General features: G+C 36.7%; 1 protein-coding gene across 1 annotated transcript in view; it reads left to right on the top strand.

Moving 5' to 3' along the window:
- LOC308554459 (phospholipid-transporting ATPase ABCA3-like) overlaps positions 1 to 23,144 on the top strand; it is a 244,167-nt gene that overhangs the window by 80,394 nt on the left and 140,629 nt on the right. The window contains exons 8-10 of the mRNA XM_081131699.1: positions 13,106 to 13,279; positions 16,130 to 16,311; positions 19,734 to 19,871. Coding sequence (XP_080987825.1) covers positions 13,106 to 13,279; positions 16,130 to 16,311; positions 19,734 to 19,871 — 494 coding nt within the window. The remainder of the gene's footprint in view (positions 1 to 13,105; positions 13,280 to 16,129; positions 16,312 to 19,733; positions 19,872 to 23,144) is intronic.

Here is a 23,144-nt window from a genome sequence, read left to right as displayed (position 1 = left end):
TAATCTGCTTGTTTTTTGTGCAGAGTTTAATTCATCTCTGTTTATACAAATTACTGATAAGGAGGATATACTTCTTCCATTTAGCTACTTGTTTTCTATATTCCTTACAGCCTTTTGCATCTTCACTTCCTGAATTACTGTATTATCTTGTGTTTAGTTGATTTTTTTATAGTGAAAAGTTTTAGTATGCTTATTTCCTTTTGTTTGTATTCTATAGTTATTTTCTTTGTGGTTGACATGGTTATTACATTTAATATCCTATTGTTAAAGCACTCTAATTTAAACCAGCATAACTTCAATATCGTACAAGAACCTGCTCCTATACACTTCTGTTTCAGTTCCTTTCAATTATTTTTTTTAGTAATTCAGTGATTTTTTAAATTTATCTTTATTGTTGAAAGTATTACAGATGTCCTCAATGATTTTTCCCCTTTTGATTATTGACAACATAAAATTACATCTTTATGAATTTTGCATGCAAAAAAGATTATTTTTAAGGCATTTGTCTCTTAAAATGTATAAAACAAAAAGTAGATTTATCAGCCAAGGTTACAATAATGCTAGCTTTACTAATTGTCCATAAGTTTACTTTTATTTGAGATATTTACTTATTCGTAAAATCTCAAGTTACTCTCTAGTGTCCCTTCATTTTAACCTGAAAAACTCCCTTTAGGTTTCTTCTAGGACAGGTCTTTTTATATATTTGGGAATGTCTTTATTTCTCCATTTTTTATAACAAAGTTTACTGCATTAAGAATTCTTTTTAAAATTTTTTTGTTGACACTATTGCAGATGTCCCTCATCCCACCCTCTTTGCCCACCTCCACCCCAGATCTCTGACCCCTTCCTTGGCCCTCCCCACACTATGGTCTGTGTCAGTGGGCTGTGCATACTGCCCACTTCACCTTCCTTTTCAAGTCTTTACCAACTCTCTCCCCTCTGAGATCTGTCAGTCTGTTCCATGCATCCATGCCTCTGGTTCTATTCTGTTTGTCAGTTCGTTTTATTCATTAGATTCCACATATGAGTGAGATCGTATGGTATTTGTCTTCTCTGCCTGGCTTATTTCACTTAGCATAATAATCTTTAGGTCTATCCATGCTGTTGCAAAGATAAGAGATCCTTTTTAACTGCTGCATAGTATTCCACTGTGTAAATGTAACACAGCTTTTTTATCTACTCATCTGCTGATGGGCACTTGAACTCTTTCCAGATCTTGGCTATTGTAAATAACGATGCTATAAACACAGAGGTGCATATATCCTTTCTGATTGCTATTTCAGGACCCTTAGGATATATACCCAGAAGTGGGATTATGGGGCCAAACGGCAGTTCCATTTTTTATTTTTTGAGGAAACTCCATACAGTTCTCCACACTGGCTACAACAGTCTGCATTCCTACCAACAGTGCACTAGGATTCCCTTTTCTCACCAGCACTTGTTGTTTGTCGATTTATTGATGTTAGTCATTCTGTCATCTGTGAGGTGATATCTCATTGTAGTTTTAATTTGCATCCCCATAGTGATTAGTGACCTTGAGCATTTTTTCATGTATTTTTTGGCCATCTGTATCTTTTTAGAGAAGTGTCTATTCAGGCCCATTACCCATTTTAAAATTGGATTGTTAGTATTCCTGGTGTTGAGTTGTATGAGTTCTCTATATGTTTTGGAGATTAACCCCTTATCGGATGAATCATTGGCAAATATGTTCTCCCATATGGTGGGTTCCCTCTTCATTTTGTTGATGGTTTCTTTAGCTCTGCAGACATTTTTAGTTTGATGTAGGCCCATTTTTGTGTGTGTGTTTTCCTTGAGCTCAGAAACATATTGGCAAAAATATTGCTGTGAGAGACATCTGAGATTTTACTGCCTATATTTTCTTCTAGTGTTTCTACGGTTTCATGACTTCCATTTAAGTCTTTTATCCATTTTGTGTTTAGTCTTGTGTATGGTATAAGTTTGTGGTCTAGTTTCTTTTCTTTTTTTTTTTTTTTTTAACATGTTCCTGTCCAATTTTGGATACCATTTATTGGAGAGACTGTCTTTACTCCATTGAATTCTCTTGCCCCCTTTGTCAAATATCAATTGACCATAAAGGTGTGGGTTGATTTCTGGGCTCTCTGTTCTGTTCCATTGATCTCTATGCCTTTTCTTGTGCCATTAACAAGCTGTTTTGATTACATGGATGTGTAGTGTTCTGTGATATCTGGTATTGTGATACCTTCAGCTTTGTTCTTCTTTCTCAAGATTGCTGTGGCTACTTGGGGTCTTTTTTGGTTCCATATAAATTTTTGGAATATTTGCCCTAGATCTGTGAAATATGCCATTGCTATTTTAATAGGAAATGCATTGAATCTGTAGGTTCCTTTGGGTACTATGGACATTTTAATTATGTTAATTCTTCCAATCCATGAACATGGTATATGCTTCCACTTGTTTGCCTCTTCCCCTATGTCTTTCTTCAATATTCTAAAGTATTCGAGTACAGGTCTTTTACCTCCTTGGTTAAATTATTCCTAGGTACCATATTTTATTTTCTTGCCGTAGTAAATGAAATTGTTTTCTTAGTTTCTCTGAAATTCTGAGAGTTTGTTATTGGTGTATAAATATATCACTGATTTCTGTATATTAATTTTGTATTCTGCTACTTCGCTGAATTCATTTATTAGATCCACTAGTATTTTGGTGGAGTCCTTAGGGTTTTCTGTGTACAATATCATGTCATCTGTGAATAATGACAGCTTTACTTCCTTCTTTGCACATTAGATGTCTTTTATTTCTTCTTGTTTGACCAGTGTGGCTAGGACTTCCAGCACTATGTTGATGAAGAGTAGTGAAAGCAGACATTCCTTTCTTACTTCTGAGCTTAAGGGAAATGCTGTTAGGTTTTCTCCATGAAATTGGCTGTAGGTTTTTCATATATGGCCTTTATTATGTTGAGGTGTGATCCCTCTATTTCCACCTTGCTGAGAGTTTTTATCATAACTGGGTACTGGGTTTTAGCAAATGCTTTCCTGCATCTATTGATATAATCATGTGATTTTAATCTTTTATTTTGTTTATTTGATGTATCACATTTATTGATTTGCAGATATTGTACCAACCTTGCATTCCCTGGAATAAATTCCACTTGGTCCTAGTGTATGATTCTTTTTTATCCTCACCTGAGGATATTTTTCCATTGCTTTTCAGAGAGAGTGGAAAGAAGAGAGAGACGGAGACAGAGACATCAATGTGAGAGACACATCAATTGGTTGCCTCCTGCATGCACCCCAAATGGGACCGAGGATTGAGACTGCAACCAAGGTACATGCCCTTGACCAGAATCGAACCTGAGACCCTTCATTCTGCAACTGATGTTCTAACCACTGAGCAAAACTGGCTAAGGCATGTGTAATTGCTGGATCTGATTTGCTTATATTTTGTTGAAGATTTTAGAATCTATGTTCATCAGGGATATTGGCCTCTAATTTTCTTTCTTTGTAGTGTATTTATTTGGTTTTTGGAATTAGATTAATACAGGCCTTGTATAAAGTGTTTGGAAGTATTCTCTCATCTTGAATTTTTTGGAATAGTTTGAGAATGATAGGTGTTAGTTGTTTTTTGAATGTTTGGTAAAATTCGCCTGTGAATCCATCCAGTCCAGGGCTTTTGTTTGCTAGGAGTTTTTTTATTACTGCTTCAATATCATCAGCTGTTATTGGTGTGTTCAGGTTCTGTGATTCTTCCTGATTCAGTATTGGAGGATTGTAGGTTTCTAGGAATTCATCCATTTTGCCCAGCTTGTTCAATTTGTTGACATACACTTTTTCATACTCTTTTCTTACAATCATTTGTATTTCTGTGATGTCAGTTGCTACTTTGCCTCTTTCATTTCTGATTTTATGAGTCTTCTTTCTGATTCTTGGTGAGTCTGGCTAAAGGTTCTTCCATCTTGTTTATGTTTTCAAAGAACCAACTCTTGGTATCATTGATCTTCTGTATTATTTTTTTAGACTCTATGTAATTGATTTCTGCTCTGATCATTATTATTGCCTTCCTTCTGCTTACTCTGGGCTTTTCTTGTTGTTCTCTTTCTAGTTCTTTTAGGTGTAAGATTAGAATGTTTATTTGAGATTTTTATTGCTTCAGAGATAGGCCTGTAATGCTATAAACTTCCCTCTCAGGACTGCTGTCTCTGTGTCCCATAGATTTGGGTTGTTGTGAGTTCATGTTTATTTATATTCAGGTAATTTTTTATTTCACTCTTGTTCTTATTGGTAACCCATTAATTGTTTAATAACAGGCTATTTATCCTTGACTTTTTTATTGTAGTTGATTTCTGATTTCATGCCATTGTGATCTGAGAAAATTCTTGGTATGATTTCAGTCTTCTCTAATTTGTTAAGACGTATTTTGTGGCCTGTCTTTGAGAATGTTCCATGTGTACTTCAGAAGAATGTACATTCTGCTCCTTTGGATGAAATGTTCTGTAAATATCAACTAAATCCATCTGATCATAAACTTAATTTTTTTGTCTGGAAGATGTATCCAGTGATGATAGTGGGGTGTTAAAGTCCCCTACTATGACTGTATTGCTTCCAATCTCTCCCTTAAAGTCCACCAAAAGTTTTTCATATAATTAAGTAGCTCCTATATTGGGTGAATATGTGTTTACAATGGTTATATCCTCTTGTTGGATCTATCCCTTTAGTGTTATGTAGTGGCCTTCTTTGTCGCTTCTTACTGCCTTTGTTTTGAAGTCTGTTTGGTCAAATATAAGTAATGCTACCCCAGCGTGTGTGGTTTTTTTCATTTCTATTTGCACGGAATATTCCTCTCATTCCCTTGACTACAGTCTGTGTGAATCTTTTGTTCTGAAAAGGGTCTCTTGTATGGGTCATGTTTTCTTATCCCTTCAGTTGCCCTATGTCTTTTGATTGGAGCATTTAATCCATTTATATTTAAGCTTGTTATTGATTAGTACTTATTGTCTTTTTTTCTTTGTACCTATGTTCCTCTTTCTATATACTTCTTCTAAAAGCAGTCCCTTTAACATTTCTTGTGATGCTGGTTTTGTGATAATGAATGCCTTTAGCCTTTGTTTTTTTGTTTGGGAAGCTCTTTATTTCACCTTCAATTTTAAATGATAGCCTGGCTGGGTAGGGTAGTCTTGGTTTCAGGTCCTTGCTTTTCATTAAATTGAATACTTCATGTCAGTCCCTTAGGCCTGAAGTGTTTGGGTTGAAAAATTAGCTGACAACCTCATGGGAACACCCTTGTATGTAACTAACTGTTTTTCTCTTGCTGCCTTTAAGATTCTCTCTTTGTCTTTAACCTTTGTCATTTTAATTCTGATGTGTCTTGGTGTCAGTCTCTTTTGGTTCTTCTTGATAGGGACTCTCTGTGCATCCAGAATTTGTATGACTTTTTCCTTCACCAGGTTAGGGAAGATTACTGTCATTATTTTTTCAAATAGATTCTCTATTTCTTGTTTACTTTCTTCATCTGGTATTCCTATGATGTGGATATTATAGTTTCATGTTGTCCCAAAGTTCCCTTAAACAGTCCCCCTTTTTAAAAAATTCTGTTTTCTTTTTGTTGTTCTCATTGGGTGCTTTTTTCTACCTTGTCTTCCAAATCTCTAATTCAGTCCTCTCCTTCATCTAGTGTACTTTTAATGCCTTCCAGTGTGTTTTTGAAGTCAGATGTGGTATTTTTCTTTTCTGACTAGTTTCAATTTATGGTTTCTATATCTTTTTTCATTCTGATGTAGTTTCCACTAATTTCCTTGTAGTTCCCATTAAGTACCTTGTTGTTCTCACTATGTTCCTTGAGCATCCTTATGAACCATATTATGAACTCTATGTCTGATAAATTGCTTGCCTCCATTTTATTTAGCTCTTTTTTTTCTGGAATTTCCTTTTCTTTCATTTGGGTGTTGTTTCTTTGTCTCTCCATTTTAACTGTCTCTTTGTGTTCCTTTCTAGTACTAGATAGAACTGCTATGTCTCATAGTCTTTGTGGTGTTGCCTTATGTAGTAAGTGTCCTGTAGTAACCAGTGGTGCAGTCTCTTTGATCTCCTGAGTTGATGCTCTAGGAATATCTTTTGTGTGGGTTATTTGTGCTCTCCTGTTGTAATTGGGTCTTGGTGGTTGTTGTCTTGTTCATATGTGGGATCTCCCCTAAGCTGGCTAACTATGAGGCTCAACCCAACCATGTCATGTGAGCTGTTGTACAGGTGTTTGCTGTTATTTTAAATTATAAAGTGTAACTTGATGGACCCAGAAGTTATGGAAATAAAAGGAGACACCTGAATAAAGGTCACTCTTGTAATTCGTAGCAGTCCACATGCAATTTTTGAAGTTGTCTCCAGGTGCAGTCCCTCACCCTCTTGCCAGTTGCTCAGCCCTGCAAGACGCTGTGGGTTCCTGAGACATCAGGTGTCTCAGTCGATTTTAAGTCTGTCTGGAGGGTAGCCGAGTGTTCCAGTTTCTACTCTGCCTGACTGCCCAGTGTCCTGGGCTCCCCAACCAGCCTATATTAAGAAGTCTTGATTTTCACTTTCTTTCCCTTTAGCAATTTAATTATATCAACCCACTGTCTTCTGACTTCCAAGATGTCTGATAAGAAGTTTGCTGATAATCTTATTGAGGATACTTTGTATGTAACAAGTACCTCATCTCTTGCTGCTTTTCCAGAATTTCTGTATATCTAGCTTTCAACAGCTTGAATATAATGTGTCTTGGTGTGGTTCTCTTTGAGGTCATGCTACTTGGAGTTTGTTGACATTAAAACTTAAGTTTTATAATGTGGTAACTCTGGAATTCAGATACAAGTACTACTTCACAATGGTTAGGAAGGCTATTACCAAATTTAAAAAAACAAAACAGAAACATGTATTAGTAAGAATGTGGAGAAAAGGGAACCTTTGTACACTGTTGGTGGGAATGTGCACTGTTGTAGCCACTAGGGAAAGAGTTTTCAGTTTCCTCAAAGAAATAGAACTGCCATTTTATCCAGCAATTATACTTCTGGTTATATATCCAAAGGAATTAAATCAGTATCTCAAAATGCTATCTGCACTCCCATATTTATTACAGTATTTTTCACAATAGCCATGACATGGAAGCAACCTAAATGTCCTTTGGAAGCTGAATGGGTAAAGAGAATGTGGTATATACTTGCAATGGGATATTATTCTACATTATAAAAGAAAGAAAGTCTGCCATTTACAACAACATGGATGAAGACATTATGCTAAGTGAAATAAGCCAGATGCAGAAAGACAAATCATACATGCCACCATGTTTATAAGGAATCTAAAATAGTCAGAGTTACAGAAGGAAAGTATAGAATGGTGGTTGCCAGGTATTGTGGGGAGAGGGAAGCAGGGAGGTATTATTCATAAGATATAATATTTTCTTATGCAAAATGAATGAATCAGCGACCTACCATGTAAAATAGTGCCTGCAGTTAACAGTACTGTATTGTACACTTGAAATTTGTTAAGAGGGTAGATATTATGACAAGTAATTTTATAACAGAAAATAATAAAGAGGGTGGGGAAAAACTTTTAGAAGATGATTGACAGGTTTATAGAATAGATTGTGGTGATTGCTTCATGGATGTATAATTACGTTCAAACTCATAAAGTTGTTTACATTAAATATGTACACTTTGGTATGTCAGTCATACTTCAATAAGGTGATTTAAGATTTTTTAAAGATTTATAACATTATAGTGTTTTTTTGGTTTATATTTTACATTTTAAATCAGTGTTGGTTTTATATCATCTTGATGATAATCTTGACAAGAATACCTTCCCTAGCTTGTAGGATCACATACTTATGGACCTAACCACATCCAAATCTCAGTACTTATCTGTTTATTCAGCTATTTTTCTTCTGTTGAGTATCTTTAGATTCGAAGCATGTGTAAAAGCTTCATCAAGGGCTTTTTATTCTACCCATGACTTCAAACTCTCTGAAAACACTAAGCATATCCAACTTATGTTAATAGTGATAGTATGCATTTATAATGTCTTAAGCCAAGTGATCTAGAATAAATTTTAAAACTTTTCCATAACATATGTACAGGACGGTTTTAACTTAAATTACTGTAAATATTTTTAAATTATTTTAAAAATTATTTTATATTTTTCAATTATACTTCACATACAATATTGTATTAGTTTCAAGTGTACACCAGGTGATTAGGCATTGTATAAGGTGTCCCAAAAATTCATAAACACACTTTAAATAGTTATAAAGGCATTGTTTAATAAATACATTTCATTTTCAAAATTGTGCTGTCAGACACCCAGCCCCCATTCCCCAGCCCCAGCCGAGGGAACTACAAGCTGTGCAGTGCAGAACGCTTCAAGCAAGGTACTCAAGACCATTCACAAACAGTGTCTGACACTGGCATACACCAGAGACCATGCAAAAGACTGGGAGTCCTAGCAGATCTACCTAATACATAGAAACAAATCCAAACAGGCAGCCAAAATGGAGAGACAAAAAACAAGCCTGAAATGAAAGACCAAAAGAATTCTCCAGAGGAGCTAAATGAATTGGAGATAAGCAATCTATCAGATAACAGAGTTTAGAATTCTGATCATAAGGATGCTCAACAGCATAAGAAAAAAGTGGAAACTATGAAGGAAATTAAGAGCGACAGAGTAGAAATGAAAGAAACATTGGAAAGAATAAACAGCATATTAGAGGAAGCCAAGGATCACATCAGTGAATTAGAAGGCAGGGTACAAAAATCAATCAGAGGACCAAAAAAAAAAAAAAAAAGATTAAAAACAGGAGGACAGATTAAAGAAGCTATGGGACAACGTGAAATGTAACAATACTTGCATCATAGGAGTGCCAGAAGATGTAGGATATAAGCAAGGGTTAAAGAACTTGTTTGAAGAAATAATGGCAGAAAACTTCCCTCACCTGGTGAAGGAAAAAGTCACACAAGTTCGGGAGGCACAGAGAGTCCCAAGCAAAAAGAACCCAAAGAGGCCCACACCCAGACACATCATAATTAAAATGCCAAAATTTCAAGACAAAGAGAGAATCTTACAGGCAGCAAGAGAAAAGCAATCTGTTACCTACAAAGGAGCTTCCATAAGGCTGTCAGCTGACTTCTCATCAGAAACTACAGGCCAGAAGGGAATGGAATGAAGTATTCAAGGTAATGCAAAGCAAGAATCTGAAACCAAGACTACTGTATCCAGCACGGCTATCATTCAAAATAGATGTTGAAATAAAGAGCTTCCCACACACACACACAAAAAAAAGGCTAAAGGAGTTTATCACCACCAAACCATCATTGCAGGAAATGTTAAAAGGAACTGCTGTAATAAGAAGTTGAAATAGAGAGAATGAGAAACAAGGATGTATAAGGAAACTTGACCCAAATATATGCTGTCTACAAGAGACCCACCTCAGAACAAAAAACACACAGACTGAAAAGAAATTTTTTCTGGAGGACTTTAAAGGAGAGATTCACAGCAATACAGTCACAGTAGGGAACATTAACACCCCACTGACTTTACTGGATAGATCTTCCAGAAAAAAATCAACAAGGAAACAGTTACTCTAAAAGATACATTAGGTCAGGTGAATTTAATTGACATTTACAGAACATTTCACCCAAAAGCTGCAGAATATGCATTCTCCTCAAGTGCACATGGGACATTCTCAAAGATAGACCACATGTTATGACACAAAACAAGTCTCTACAAGTTCAAGATGATTGAAATCATATCAGGCATTTTCTTGGACATTTACATCATGGAATACTGTTCTGCTGTAAAAAAGAACCCCTTACCCTTTGAGACAGCATGGTGAGATGTTGAGAGTATTATGCTAAGCAAAATAAGCAAATCAGAGAAAGTCAAATATCGCATGATCTCCCTCATATGTGGAATATAATGAACAAAATAAACTAATGAACAGACTAGTTCCAGAGACATAGAAGCATGGAACAGACTGAAGAATCTTAGATAGAAATCGGGGTGGGGTGGGGTAGAGAGTAATGTAAGAACATATATGTATAACCCATGAACACAGACAATAGTATGGTGAAGACCTCAGGGAAGGGGTGCTGGGTGAAGGGGACCAATGGAGGAAAAGGGAGGACATTTGTAATACTTTCGACAATAAAGATAAAAAATGAGCTGTTAAAGTGTGTATACATTTTTGTGGGGACACCCTGTATAACTTCCTAAGTGATCATCTTGATGAATCTTGTATCCATCTGACACTGTATATAGTTATTAGAATATTTTTGTCTATATTCCCTATGCTGTACTTTACATCCCCATGACTATTCTGTATCACCAATTTTTACCTCTTAATCCCTTCACCTTGTCATGCATCCCCCCAACCTCCCTCCCATCTATCGTCAAAATGTCCTCTGTATCTATGAGTCTGTTTCTGCTCTGCTTGTTCATTTATTTTGTTTTTTATATTTAATTGTTGATATATACGTATTTATTGCCATTTTATTCATAGTTTTATCTTTTCTTTTTCTTCTTCATTAGGAAAACCCTTTAACATTTCTTATAATACTGGTTTGGTGGTGATGAACCCCTTTAGATTTTTCTTGTCTGGGAAGTTTTTTATCTGTCCTTTAATTCTAAATGATAGCTTTGCTGGGTAGAGTAATCTTGGTTGTAGGTCATTGCTTTTCATCGCTTTGAATATTTCTTGCCAATCTCTTCTAGCCTGCAAAGTTTCTGTTGAGAAATCAGCTGACAGCCTTATGGGAGCTTCTTTGTAGGCAGCTCATTGCTTTTCTCTTGCTGCTTTTAAGATTCTCTCTTTGTCTTTAACCTTTTACATTTTCATTATGACGTGTCTTGGTGTGGGCCTCTTTGGGTTCCTCTTGTTTGGGACTCTCTGTGCTTCATGCACTTGTATGTCTGTTTCCTTTACTATGTTAGGGAAGTTTTCTGTCATTATTATTTTTTTTTTACATAGGTTTTCAATTTCTTGCTGTCTCTCTTCTTTTTCTGGCTTCCCCATGATACAAATATTGGTATTCTTGAAGTTTTCCCAGAGGCTCCTTACACTGTCCTCATTTTGGGGATTCTTTTTTCTTTTTGTTCTAATTGGGGTGTGGTGTGGTTTTTGGTTTGTTTGTGTTTTTGTTTGTTTGCTTGCTTTCTTATATTCCATATCTCTGATTTGATTCTCAGCTTCATCTACTCTACTGTTGATTTTCTGTAAATTATTTTTTATTTCAGTTAGTGTAGCCTTAATATCTGATTGGTTCCTTTTTATGGTTTCCATATCCTTGTTTATGCTGTTGGAGTTCTCACTAAGTTCATTAAGCATTTTTATAACCAGTGTTTTGAACTCTGCATCTAGTAGGTTGCTTGTCTCCATTTTGATTTTTTCTTTTTCTGGAGTTTTGTTCAGTTTTTTTCATTTGAGACATGTTTCCTTGTCTCCTCATTTTGGCAGCCTCTCTGTGTTTGTTTCTATGTACTAGGTCGAACTGCTATGTATCATGGACTTGGTTGAGAGGCCTGATGTAGTAAGTGTCCTGTAGCATCAAGTAGCACAGCCTCTTTGTTCACCTGGGCTGGACACTCAAGTCCCCCTTTCATGTGGGCTGTGTACACCCTCCTGTTGTAGTTGAGCCTTGATGAGGTTTGCAATTCATTGGGAGGGATTTATCCTCAGACAGATTAGCTGTAAGGAGTGGCTGTAAGCATCGTAGAGGATCAGCTGTGCAGTGGCCCACCCCTCAGAGGAGGACTTAGCTTAGCAGGGCTGTGGTGCCTGCTGAGTCACCCCCTTGGGTGTGTTGCTTATGGAGGTGGTTGGATGGTGCTTTGACATGGTCTGAAGCTGTCCACTGGGTGAGCTGGCTCCGGGGCCTCCCAGGGGGTGCAGGCCAAGGTCAGCTGCCACCTGTGTTCTGCCCTAGGCCGCCCAGCATGAACTACAAAGTGATCTGTAGGTGGCTACTACTTATGCTCGGTTTAAAGGTTCCCAGGAGAGGCCATGCTTTGAACCATCTCTGGCTATTGCTAGTCTGGATCTGGGGCCACTTAGTGAGATATATGAGGTCAGATGCTGGTTGTTTGAGAGATTTTAGGAGTGTCTGAAACAGGAGCCAAGATAGGACATTTGTGTGAAAAAGGCACTGGAAACAGCATGAGTGGGCCCACAAGTTGGATGTGGTGGGGTCTCTGGAAGTCATCAGGGTGAGATGAACAGTGATAGCCAGGTTGATAGAGACTCAGATATGGCATCCACCTGCTGGTTCTGAGGCAGAAGGGCTCAGAAGGAACAATAACCTCTGCCAGCACTTCTGTCTAGGAGAAAGCTGCCCCTCCAGCTCTGGTCCTGATGCCAGACAGTTCATTTCCTTTCCATATGCCCTTGGTACCTTTCAAGCTGCTGCCCCAAAACTGGAGCTCAGGAAATGAGGTTAAGTTCCTGTGCTGGCCTTTTAAGATGAACTGTCTGAGACTCCAGCAGCCCCTCTGTCTCACTCAGCCGCTAGTTTTTACAGCCAGAAGTTATGGGGTCTTCTCTTCCTGGCACTGGAACCTTGGGCTGAGGGCCTGGTGTGGGGCTCGGACTCCTCACTCCTCAGAGAGGATCTCTGCAGCCGAGATGTTCCTCTTAATTTTTACCCGCCACACGTGGGTGTGAGACCAGCACATTCCCTGTCTCCGTCCCTCCTACCAGTCTCAATGTGGCTGCTGCTTTGTATCCTTAGTTGTAGGACTTCCATTCAGCTAGATTTCAGGCAGTTCTGAATGATGATTGTTCTGTAGTTTAGTTGTAATTTTGATGTGGTTGTGGGATGAGTATGGCATTTACGTAGTCTGCCTTCTTAACTGGAAGCCCTAAATGACTGAAAATATGGATCACATGTGGCAAATGTCTTATAAATTAACACTATGCATTTGTTCATTCATTCAACACATACTTACTGAGTATATACAATGTACCAGACATTGGTGATACAAGGGTAAAAAATATAGATTCCCTTCCCTCATATTGCTTACATTCTATTCCTTTATTGTAGTATAAAAAGTTATTTGTAATTCATTATTTTGCATATTGCTTAAAACTGACCTTACAATTTCCTTATTTGCAGCCCCTTTGTTTGCTTCTGTTGGAAGCTTCCTGTATTTTGCCAGTTTCTTTCCATTTAAATACATTCTTCACAACTATGGATGGATAACCCTCACTGAGAAGGTGGCTGCTTGTCTCAGCTCAAATGTTGCATTGGCACTGGGGATTAATCTTTTGCTCAAGTTGGAAATAAAAGGTAAGTGTTTGCCTTGAAATTTTTGCCTTTGCTATTTGATTCCTAGAAAAGTAGAATAAGGCAGTATGGTTGAAACAGTGGGAGAGGAGGTAAGAAATATAATAAATATTGTTTATTCTCAGATTTTTATTAATTATAAAGGCAACTATATGAACTGTAAAAAAAATCAGAAGTGTGATAAATGAAAAGTTCCCATCTCTACACAATAAACCCCCAGTTATACTCTCAAATAAAATAATTTCAAACTTTCTAATCTACAACTTGCTATATTTGCCTAATGCTATATATTAGACCTCTTCCCACATAGACATGCTCCATTTTGTTTTTTCACAAAGTTGTATAATATTCCATTGTGAAGAAGTACTATCATTAGCTAGTTTTCTCAGTGCACACTTAAGTGGTTTCCAATTTTTTGCTATTACCCACAATGTAAGTATAAATATATTTGCTCATACAATATGCATACTAATATAAAAATTCCTAGTATAAAAATGTTATCTTATAAAGTATTCATAACTTAATTTTAATTGCTATTACAATAACCTTCAAAAAGAGATCGATTTCTCTAATAGCGCATGAGTTTTTCTACATCATTTCCAATAATACATTATACTACTTTCATTTAATATAGCTAAAACAAATATAGCTTCTTTATTTCCTATAACCAATTTTCCTCCAAACTCTACATACTTGGCTGAAGAAGAGAAATGTAAGTCTAACCCAGTGATTTATTCATGTTCTGAATGGGTCAGTCTTTCAGACATATATCTTCTTTTCTTCAAGATTGTGTGTGTATGGATGGGAATTTATGAATCTCTTATGGTGGATATAAATGGGGACCTCATATCTATGTGGTGTTCTCTGGATCTTTGCCTCTATGGTGGAGTACCTAGCCTGAGCTGAAATGTGATTATTTGTGGCCCATGTAGCACAATGTACTGGAACCTCATCTGTTAGAAATGTGATTCTAGCTACTTCTCTCATCCAGGTCTCTGCCACTCTCTGGCCCTCTCTGGGACTCTTTGGCTTTCACAAACACTTAGAAAGTTCTGCAAGCTCAGACTTTTAAGACATGAGGAGCCAGGAGCACTGCTTCAGGCCCATTTATCTAGCTGCCTAATTCTGCCAGTACCAGTGCCACCATCACACAGTGTTGGCTATTTCTACATGATACCACCGGAATGATTCTGCAGGGTTTCCCTGAAACAGGAAAACCTAGGATCCATGCACCTGTTCTTTGTCCCTTTCACTCTGTTCTACTGGAGGGAGAGGAGTGTGCTTTTCCTCCTTGCCTTTCCTTCTGGAATGGACTTCTTTCCAAAGTTACACTTGCATTGTTATCATCCCTGATTTAATGTAATCAAAATTGTCAGTCTTTTCCAAGAAACCCTTTCATACCCACAGTTATGATTTCTTCTAAAATTTATGTGTTTTTATTTTTATTTGGAGGTTTTCAATAAGCATAGAGTTGATACTTCTGTTTATTACAAGGTAAGAACTTTATTTTCAGTAGGAAAATGGAGCTGTTACAGTCATTTATTGGATAATTTGTTCTCTACTTTCTGATCCCACCTTTGTTTTACATATGCATGGATCTATTTCTGGTCATCTCTTCTATTTTATTGATTTTTTTTTAGTCTATTTTTTGGTGTTAATACCACAATGTTTTTATTCATTATTGTATTAAAAAAAGTCTTAATATCTGTTAGTCTTGTACCTATACCTTGTTATTTAGTTACTCTTGTCACTTTTCTCTCCACTTGAATTTTCGATCACTTTGTCAAATCCTGTGAAAAATCTTGTTGGGATTTAGTGAGAATTTTGTTGCACTTAGTGATGGATAAGGAGGATTGACCGACAATCTACTTCCAGTGGGTAGCCAGTTAGAATAATATACATGTGATTTCTTTATGGACACTTGCATTAGTCATAAAAATTCATTAGAATTTATCTGGATATGGGATTTTCATTGGCTTAATCTACAATAGGATGTACACTTTTAGTTTTTAAATTGAGTTGTTTTTATCAGGTTATTTTATTTTATTATTTTGTTTTGTTGTTCTTGGGTGTAGAATTTCTCAAGTTATGGTAGGCTTTCTGAAATTTATATTCAACCTTCATTTTTTTCTGTGATTTCTAGTTTGCTGTTTCCTGCCTCAAAATGGCTTTCATTTTGACAGTCATAGCTTTCTCAAAGACTCAGTGTTTGTGAATATTCTTCGGATGGTGCTGGCCTATAGGAAAGGGAGGGCTTATGTTGAAGGCTGGACAAGTTACATGGGACATTGTCATCTTTGTATCTTGCCTCTTTGAATTAGGGGTTTACTGCAAGCCCTCATGCTTTTTCAGTTGTGCTACGCTCTGTCTGGAAATAGAGGAATTAGAAGAATAAAGAATGATTTATCTTCTTTTGGTGACTTCCTCTTTCCCTTTTCACAAGTACTATATCTAAGGAAAACTTCTTTTTCTCTTCTGCTTGGTAGTCAGCATCCATCTTTAGTGCTGCTGAATATCTTTCCAAATTTGTATATCCTGATGGTTATTTAGCATGAGGAATAAAGTAGAAGGATAGGGTCTCAGATCTGCTTTTTTCTTGACATTTTTGTTGTTTATTTTTATTTCAGTTGTTGGCATTGTCTCAATAATTTCTATTTTTTGTAGGTCTTAAGGGAGGAGGGAAGAAACCAATGTTATTACATACTCCATTATTTTCTTAGATGATCTACATACTAAGGGTATCACCATATAGATAATTCACAGTGGCAAAATTTAGGGTATCAGCAATCTTTTTTCTTTGCTGTTTTAGTCACAGAGCTTTCATCCATGGTAAATATCTCCTTTTTATTTCAGAAATTGGTCTAAAGTGGGATAACCTTTGGACACCAGCCAACATTGAGGATAACCTCATACTTGGCTATGTGATGGGAATGCTTTTGGTTGATGCTTTCTTGTACGGCGTTGTGACCTGGTATGTAGAAACTGTCTTTCCAGGAGAGTATGGCGTGTCCCAACCATGGCATTTCTTTCTTATGGTGAGTTCTGATGCTGCTGCTGTTGTGAAACGTCATAGTTCTTATTTCATAAAACTAAATCAAAAGGTCAGGTGCAGAATCATTTTCATCTGTACACCAGGCATTCTGAAATGCTAGCCATTTCATGATACACCTTAAAACCTTCCATATATGCAAATGCACCTATCTGTGGATAAGACTCTGAAACCCCATACGTTAAAAACGATGAGTGCTATCACCCTTCTTCAGTCAAGTGCTGTACAGTGGATTTGATTGGAGAATAAAGAAACCTAAAGGTCTCTGCAAAAGTTCTTGCCAAGTAAATTAATATGTAAGTTTCTTAGATCCTAGTGAGAAGAGCATTAAGTATCTCCCATGTCTGTGTTCTCACCCCCTGCTGCTTTTCAGTTGCTAGACCAATGTACTTAGAGTAGGAGAACATCTGCATTGTGCCGTCCACGCTCCCTGACCGTTACTGGGTAATGGTACAAAGACGTGCTCTGACCGAGTCAATAAAATGTATTGACTGTGACCTCCTTGTTGAGTAATTCCACTGTCTCCCTACTTCTTGAACACTAGCATTTTAAGAGTTTTTGCCTCTAAACCCTGGAGGTTCAAATCATACACAATTTGCTGCAAAATGTAATCCCTGAAAGTGCTATAACTTTCTCCATCTCACAGAGTAAACCAAGCCAAAGTGTTTTCAAGTTCTTATCATGGCTCATTTTCATTTTTCACATTTCAGTTGTAATTCAGATGGAATTCATACAGCGTAGAGGGAAAGTTAACATAACTTAAAATTAACCATTTTAAAGTGGCATTTAGTACGTTTACAATGTACATGCACATAACCTAGTTTCAAAATATTTTCATCATCCAAAAATGAAACTGTATCAATTAAGAAGTCACATCTTATTTTTCCCTAGCCTAAGTCCCCAGCAACCACTAATCAATCAGCTTTCTTTTTTATGGATTTACCTGTTCAGGATATTTCATATGAACAGAATCATACTATACGTGACCATTTGTGCCTGGTTTCTTCCACTGAGACTGTTTGTGAGGTTTATTCATGCTATCGTATGTATTAGTACTTTATTATTTTAGATTGCTGAATAATATTCCGTTGTATGTATATAAAACAACAACTTTATTGAACACATACGGCATCTTTTGGCTATTTGAATAGCTCTGCTATAAATATTTCAGTACAAGTATTTGCTTGAATACCTGTTTCAATTATTTTGGGACTATATTTAGGAGTAGAATTGTTAGTTCATATGGTAATTCTGTGTTTCGTATTTTCAGGAATCATGAAACTGTTTTCCACAGTGTCTGCACCATTTTACATTTTTACAGGAACTATACCAGGGCTCCAATTTCTACACATCCTCACAAAGAGTTGTTATTCTCATTTTTTCTTTTATTATAGTCATTCTTGTGGCTATAAAGTGGTATTTTGTGATTTTGATTTACATTTCCCTAATGACTAATAATGCTGAGATCTTTTTATGTACTTGTTTGCCATATGTAAATATTCTTTAGAGAAATGTATATTCAGTCCTGTGCCTATTTTTTAATTGGGTTTTTTGTCTTTTTATGTATTCTGGACACTAGACCCTTATCAGATGTATGGTTTATAAATATTTTCTTCCATTCTCTGGGCTGCTTTTTCATTCTTTTGATAGTGTCCTTTTATGCACAAAATTTTCAAATTATATTATTATATCTAATCAGTTTTTCTTTTCTTTATTGTGAACTTGGTATCTTATCTAAAGAGCCATTGTCAAATCCAGAGTTTACCCATGTGTTTTCTTCTAACAGTTCAGTGGTTTGATATCTTACATTTAGACCCTGGATCAATTTTGAGTGAATTTTTATATAGTGTGAGGTAGGGATCCAATTTCATTCTTTTGCATGTGAATATCTGGTTGTCCCAGCACCACTCTTTGAAAAAACTATTATTTCCCCATTGAATGATCTTAGCACCCTTGATGAAAATCAGTTGGCCATAGATGTATAGGTTTATTTCTGAACCCACAATTTTATTCCATTAGCCTATGTATCTATCCTTAAGCTAGTCCTACATTGTTCTGCCTTCTGTAGTTTTATGATAAGTTTTGAAATCTGAAAGTATGAATCCTCCAACTTTGTTCTTCTTTTTTAGGATTGTTTTGACTATTAGAGGGCCCTTGAAATTCCACATAACTTGAGGATCTGCTTTTTATTTCTGCAAAAATGGCCACTGGAATTTTTATAAAGATTATACTGAGTCTGTTGATTACTTTAAATATTATTTCCATATGAAAAAATGTTTATCTTTTAGTCCATGAACTTTCTATTTATATGTCTTTAAATTCTTTAAGCAAGGTTTTATAGTTTTTAGTGACTCTTGTTTTTTTCTTTGGTTAACTTTATTATTAACTATTTTACTCTTTTTGATGCTATTATAAATGAAGTTGTTAATTTTCTTTTTGGATTGTTTGTTGCTGGAGTATAAAAACACAATTGATTTTTGCATGTTAATCGTGTACCCTGCATCTTTGCTGAATTTGTTTATCAGTTCTCGTAGTATGGGTAGGGGGATATTTTGGACTTTCTCTGTATGTGGAAATATATGTATCATGTCATCTTCAAATATAATATAGGTAGTTTTACTTCATCCTTTCCAACTTGGATACCTTTTATTTCTTTTTCTTACCTCATTGCTCTGGCTAAAACTCCCAGTGCAGCAGTGAATACCAGAGATGAAAGCAGGCATCCTTGTCTTGTTCCTGGTTTTAAAGGAAAACCTCTCAGTGTTTCACCATTTAGTATGATGTTAGCTGTGGACTTTTCACATATGCCCTTTGTCATTTTGAGAAAGTTTTCTTCTATTTCTAGTTTTCTGAGTATTTTGATTATGAAACACTTTGTCAAAGGCTTTGTTTGTTTTTGCATCAACTAAAAAGATTATGTAGTTTATCCCATTTGTTTTATTAATGTAATATATTGCATTGATTAGTTTTCATATGTTGAACCATCACTGCATTCCTGGGATAATTCCCACTTGATCGTGATAAGCCTTTTGATATGCTGTTGGATTCAGTTTTGCTAGCATTTGGTTGAAGATTTTTTCACCTATATTCATAAGGTATATTGGTCGCTAGTTTCTTTCTTCAGAATGTTTTTGCCTGGCTTTGGTGTCAGAGTAATACTGAGCTCACAGAATGAGTTAGAAAATGCTTCCTCCTCGTATATTTTTGGAAGGCTTGGAGAAATTGTTGTTAATCTTGTTTAAATGTTTGGTACAATTCACCAGTGAAGCCATCTGGTCCTGGACTTTTCTTTATAGGGAGGTTTTGATCACCGATTCATTTGCTTTATTTGTTATATAGGTCTGTTCAAATGGAGTGCTTCATTTCTTAATGTTTATTTTGATAATTACATTGTGGCTTTCTTTGTAGCGCTCATACTGGTATGGCCGACCAAAAATTATAAGGACAAAGGAAGAAATGAAAGGCTGTGGAAGAACTCCAAGCAAATATTTTGAGGCTGAATCAACTAGCTTGTTGGCAGGTATCCAGATTGAACATTTGCACAAGGTATTATTTCAAAGGGAAAGCCATTTATTATTGCGTGCCCAGAGGTCCTGGGAAGGCCAGTTGGTGGGGACCAGGGACAGGCCACATGGCAGCATCCGAAAATAAGCTAGTAGGATCCATGTGTGGGTCAGATACTCGCATCCCCAGGCAGGCAGTCCTGGTGCCAGACTCCACATATGGTTGGACAAGGTGCCAGGGTCCACAGGTGAGACTGGTTACTCTGCTCCTCTTTAATTCATATTTGCCTGCTATATTTTTCCCATTCTTTTACTATTTACCTATTTATGTCTTTATAATCGAAAGACATTTTTCATGCTCTTTAGTGCACGTTCTTTATTCAATATGATAATTGCTGCTTTTTAATTGAGGTGTTCAGGCCACTTACTTTTTTTTTATTTTTGTGTTACAGTTTACGTTTCATATTATTTTGTATTTCAGGCATTTACATTTAATGTGATTATTTATATTATTGGTGTGGTTATAATTTACCATCTATTTGATTTCTGTTTCTACCATATATTCTTTGTTCGCCTCTATTTTTTTTAAATTTATCTTTATTCTTGAAAGTATTACAGATGTCCCCTTTTTTCCCCATTGACCCCTTCCACCCCACACCCACTCCTTGCCTCAGGCCTTCACCACACTATTGTCTGTGTCCATGGGTTGTGCATATATATTTATTATATTATAATTACTGTGGGTTAGAAATCTTGTTGCAGCTTAGCGGGGTCCTTAGGCTCACTGAGTCTCATAAGGCTTTGATCGAGGTGTAAACTGAGGCTGCAGTCTCCCATGGCTGGGCTGGGCAGGGCAAGGATACCCTTCTGAGCTCACTTGTGTAGCTGTAGTGTCAGGTCCTTGCTGGCTCTTGGTTGGAGACGTCATTTTTTTCCCATGTGAGTCTCTCCATTAGGTAGTGCAGACATGGCAGCTGGTTTCCTTCCAAGCAAGTGAGCCAAGAGAGAGAAAGGCCTGCACGACAAAACCCACAGTCTCTTCATAACTTCATCTTGGAACTGAAAACCGTCACTCTACCTTCTGTTCATTAAAAGAGAATCAATCACTGGGTTAGCCCACACTCTAGAGGATGAGATTATACCAGATTGTGAATACTAAAACACCAGAATCATTGGGAGCATCGTAAGCCTGTGTGCCACATTCATATTAAATGCTACTGTTCAAGTGCAGTAATCAGAAGAAACGAAATTCCAAAGACTGACCTCACTCTACCTTGCCCAGACTTTTAAAGGAAAAGTTCTTTGGTTGATCTCTACCCCCCACCCACTCCCCTCCTTCCCTCTGAGATCCCTCATGCTGTTCCATGCTTCCATGTCATTGAATCCTTTATGTTCATCAGTTTATTATGTTCTTTAGATTCCACAGATAAACCAGATCGTGTGATATTTGTCTTTCGCTGCCTGGCTTATTTACTTAGCATAATGCTCTCCAGGTCCCTCCATACTGTCCCAAAGGGTACGAGATCCTTCTTCACGACAGCTGCGTAGTATTCCATGGTGTGAATGTCCCACAGCTTTTTTATCCGCTCATCTACCGATAGGCACTTGGGCTGTTTCCAGATCTTAGCCGTTGTAAACTGCACTGCTGTGAACATCGGGGTGCATAGATTCTTTCTGAGTGGTGCTTTAGGATTCTTAGGATATTTCTGAGATTCCATTGTATCTCCCTTTCTTGGTATTTACTCTATAACTTTCTGTTTTGGTATTTAACTGGTTTATCTTTGATACATTATACAACTTTAATTTATCAGTCTTCCTTCAAATGGAACCATTTCACGTAGAGCGTAAGAACCATGCTGTTTTCATTGTACATTTTACTTACGCATATATTGTAAAGCCTGCAGTAGTTTGTTGCCATTGTGCTTGATTTTTCAGTTATACTTTAAGGAAATTGAAGAGAATGTGATATATAATTACCATTATACATAATAATTCCAGTGTTCTCCATTTCTTTGTTTATATCTAGATTTCCATCTGGTATAATTTTCCTTCTACCTCTGAGACTTGCTTTGACCTTTTTATTTTAGTGCAAGTATACTAGTGATTAATTTCTTTAGATTTTCTGTGTCTAAAACAGCTTTCATCTTTGCTTTTGAAAGATATTGTCACTGGACATAAAATGTTAGTTAAAGATGTTGCTGCACTGTCTATTCGCAGGCATTGTTTCCAATGAAATCTCTGCTTTAATTTGTGTCTCTTTTTCCCTTGTATGTACAATTCTTTCATCCTGGAAGGTTTTAAGGTGTTTCTTTAGTAGTGGTTTTATGCACTTTGATGATGATGTTTCTTTTTTATTATTAAACTTATTGGGATGACAGTGGTTAATATGAACATACAGGTTTTAGGTGTGGGTTTCTATGTTATAAGATCTGTATATTGCTCTGTGTACCCACCACCCAAAATCATATCTTCTACCATCACCATATATTAGGAATGCCTTAACCTCCCACCCCCTTCCCTCTTGCAACCACCACACTGCTGTTTGTGTCCATGAGTTTCAGTTTTATATCCCACATATGAGTGAAATTATATGGGTCTTAGCTTTTCCTGACTGACTATTTCACATGGCATAATATTCTCAGGGTCCACCAATGTTATTGCAAATGGCAGTATTCCATCCTTTCTTATGGCTGAGTAGTGTTCCATTGTGAACATGTCCCAGTCCTCTATTGCAGCACACTTTGGATATTTCCATGTCTTGGCCACCATGAATAATGCTGCAGTGAACATAGGGGTGCGTATATTTTTGTGAATACATGTTTTTGAGTTTTTCTAGTATATACCCAGGAGAGGGATTGCTAGGTTGTATGGTAGATCTATTATTAAATTGTTGAGGAATCACCAGTCTGCTTTCCATAGTGGCTGTACCAGTCTACATTCCCACCAGCAGTGAATGAGGGTTCCCTTTTCTCCACAACCTCTCCAACACTTGTTATTACTTGTCTTATTGATCACAGCCACTCTTAACAGGTGTGAGGTGGTGTCTCATTGTAGTTTCGATTTTCATTTCCCTAATTGCTAGTGAGATTGGACATCTTTTCATATATCTACTGGCTGTTTGTATGTCTTCTTGGGGGAGGTGTCTGTTCAGGTCCTCTGCCTGCTATTTGATTTGGGTTGTTTGTTTGTTTGGTGTTGAGTTTTATGAGTTCTTTATATATTTTGGAAATTAAACCTTTGTCGGAGCTACTGTTTGCAAATATCATCTCCCATCTGGTTGGCTGCCTCTTTGTTTTGTTGTCAGTTTCTTTTGCTG

This window comes from Miniopterus schreibersii (genome assembly GCF_964146895.1).
Source record: "Miniopterus schreibersii genome assembly, chromosome: 3".
Classification (NCBI taxonomy): Eukaryota; Metazoa; Chordata; class Mammalia; order Chiroptera; family Miniopteridae; genus Miniopterus; species Miniopterus schreibersii.
This window is presented reverse-complemented; position numbering and strand designations above follow the sequence as displayed.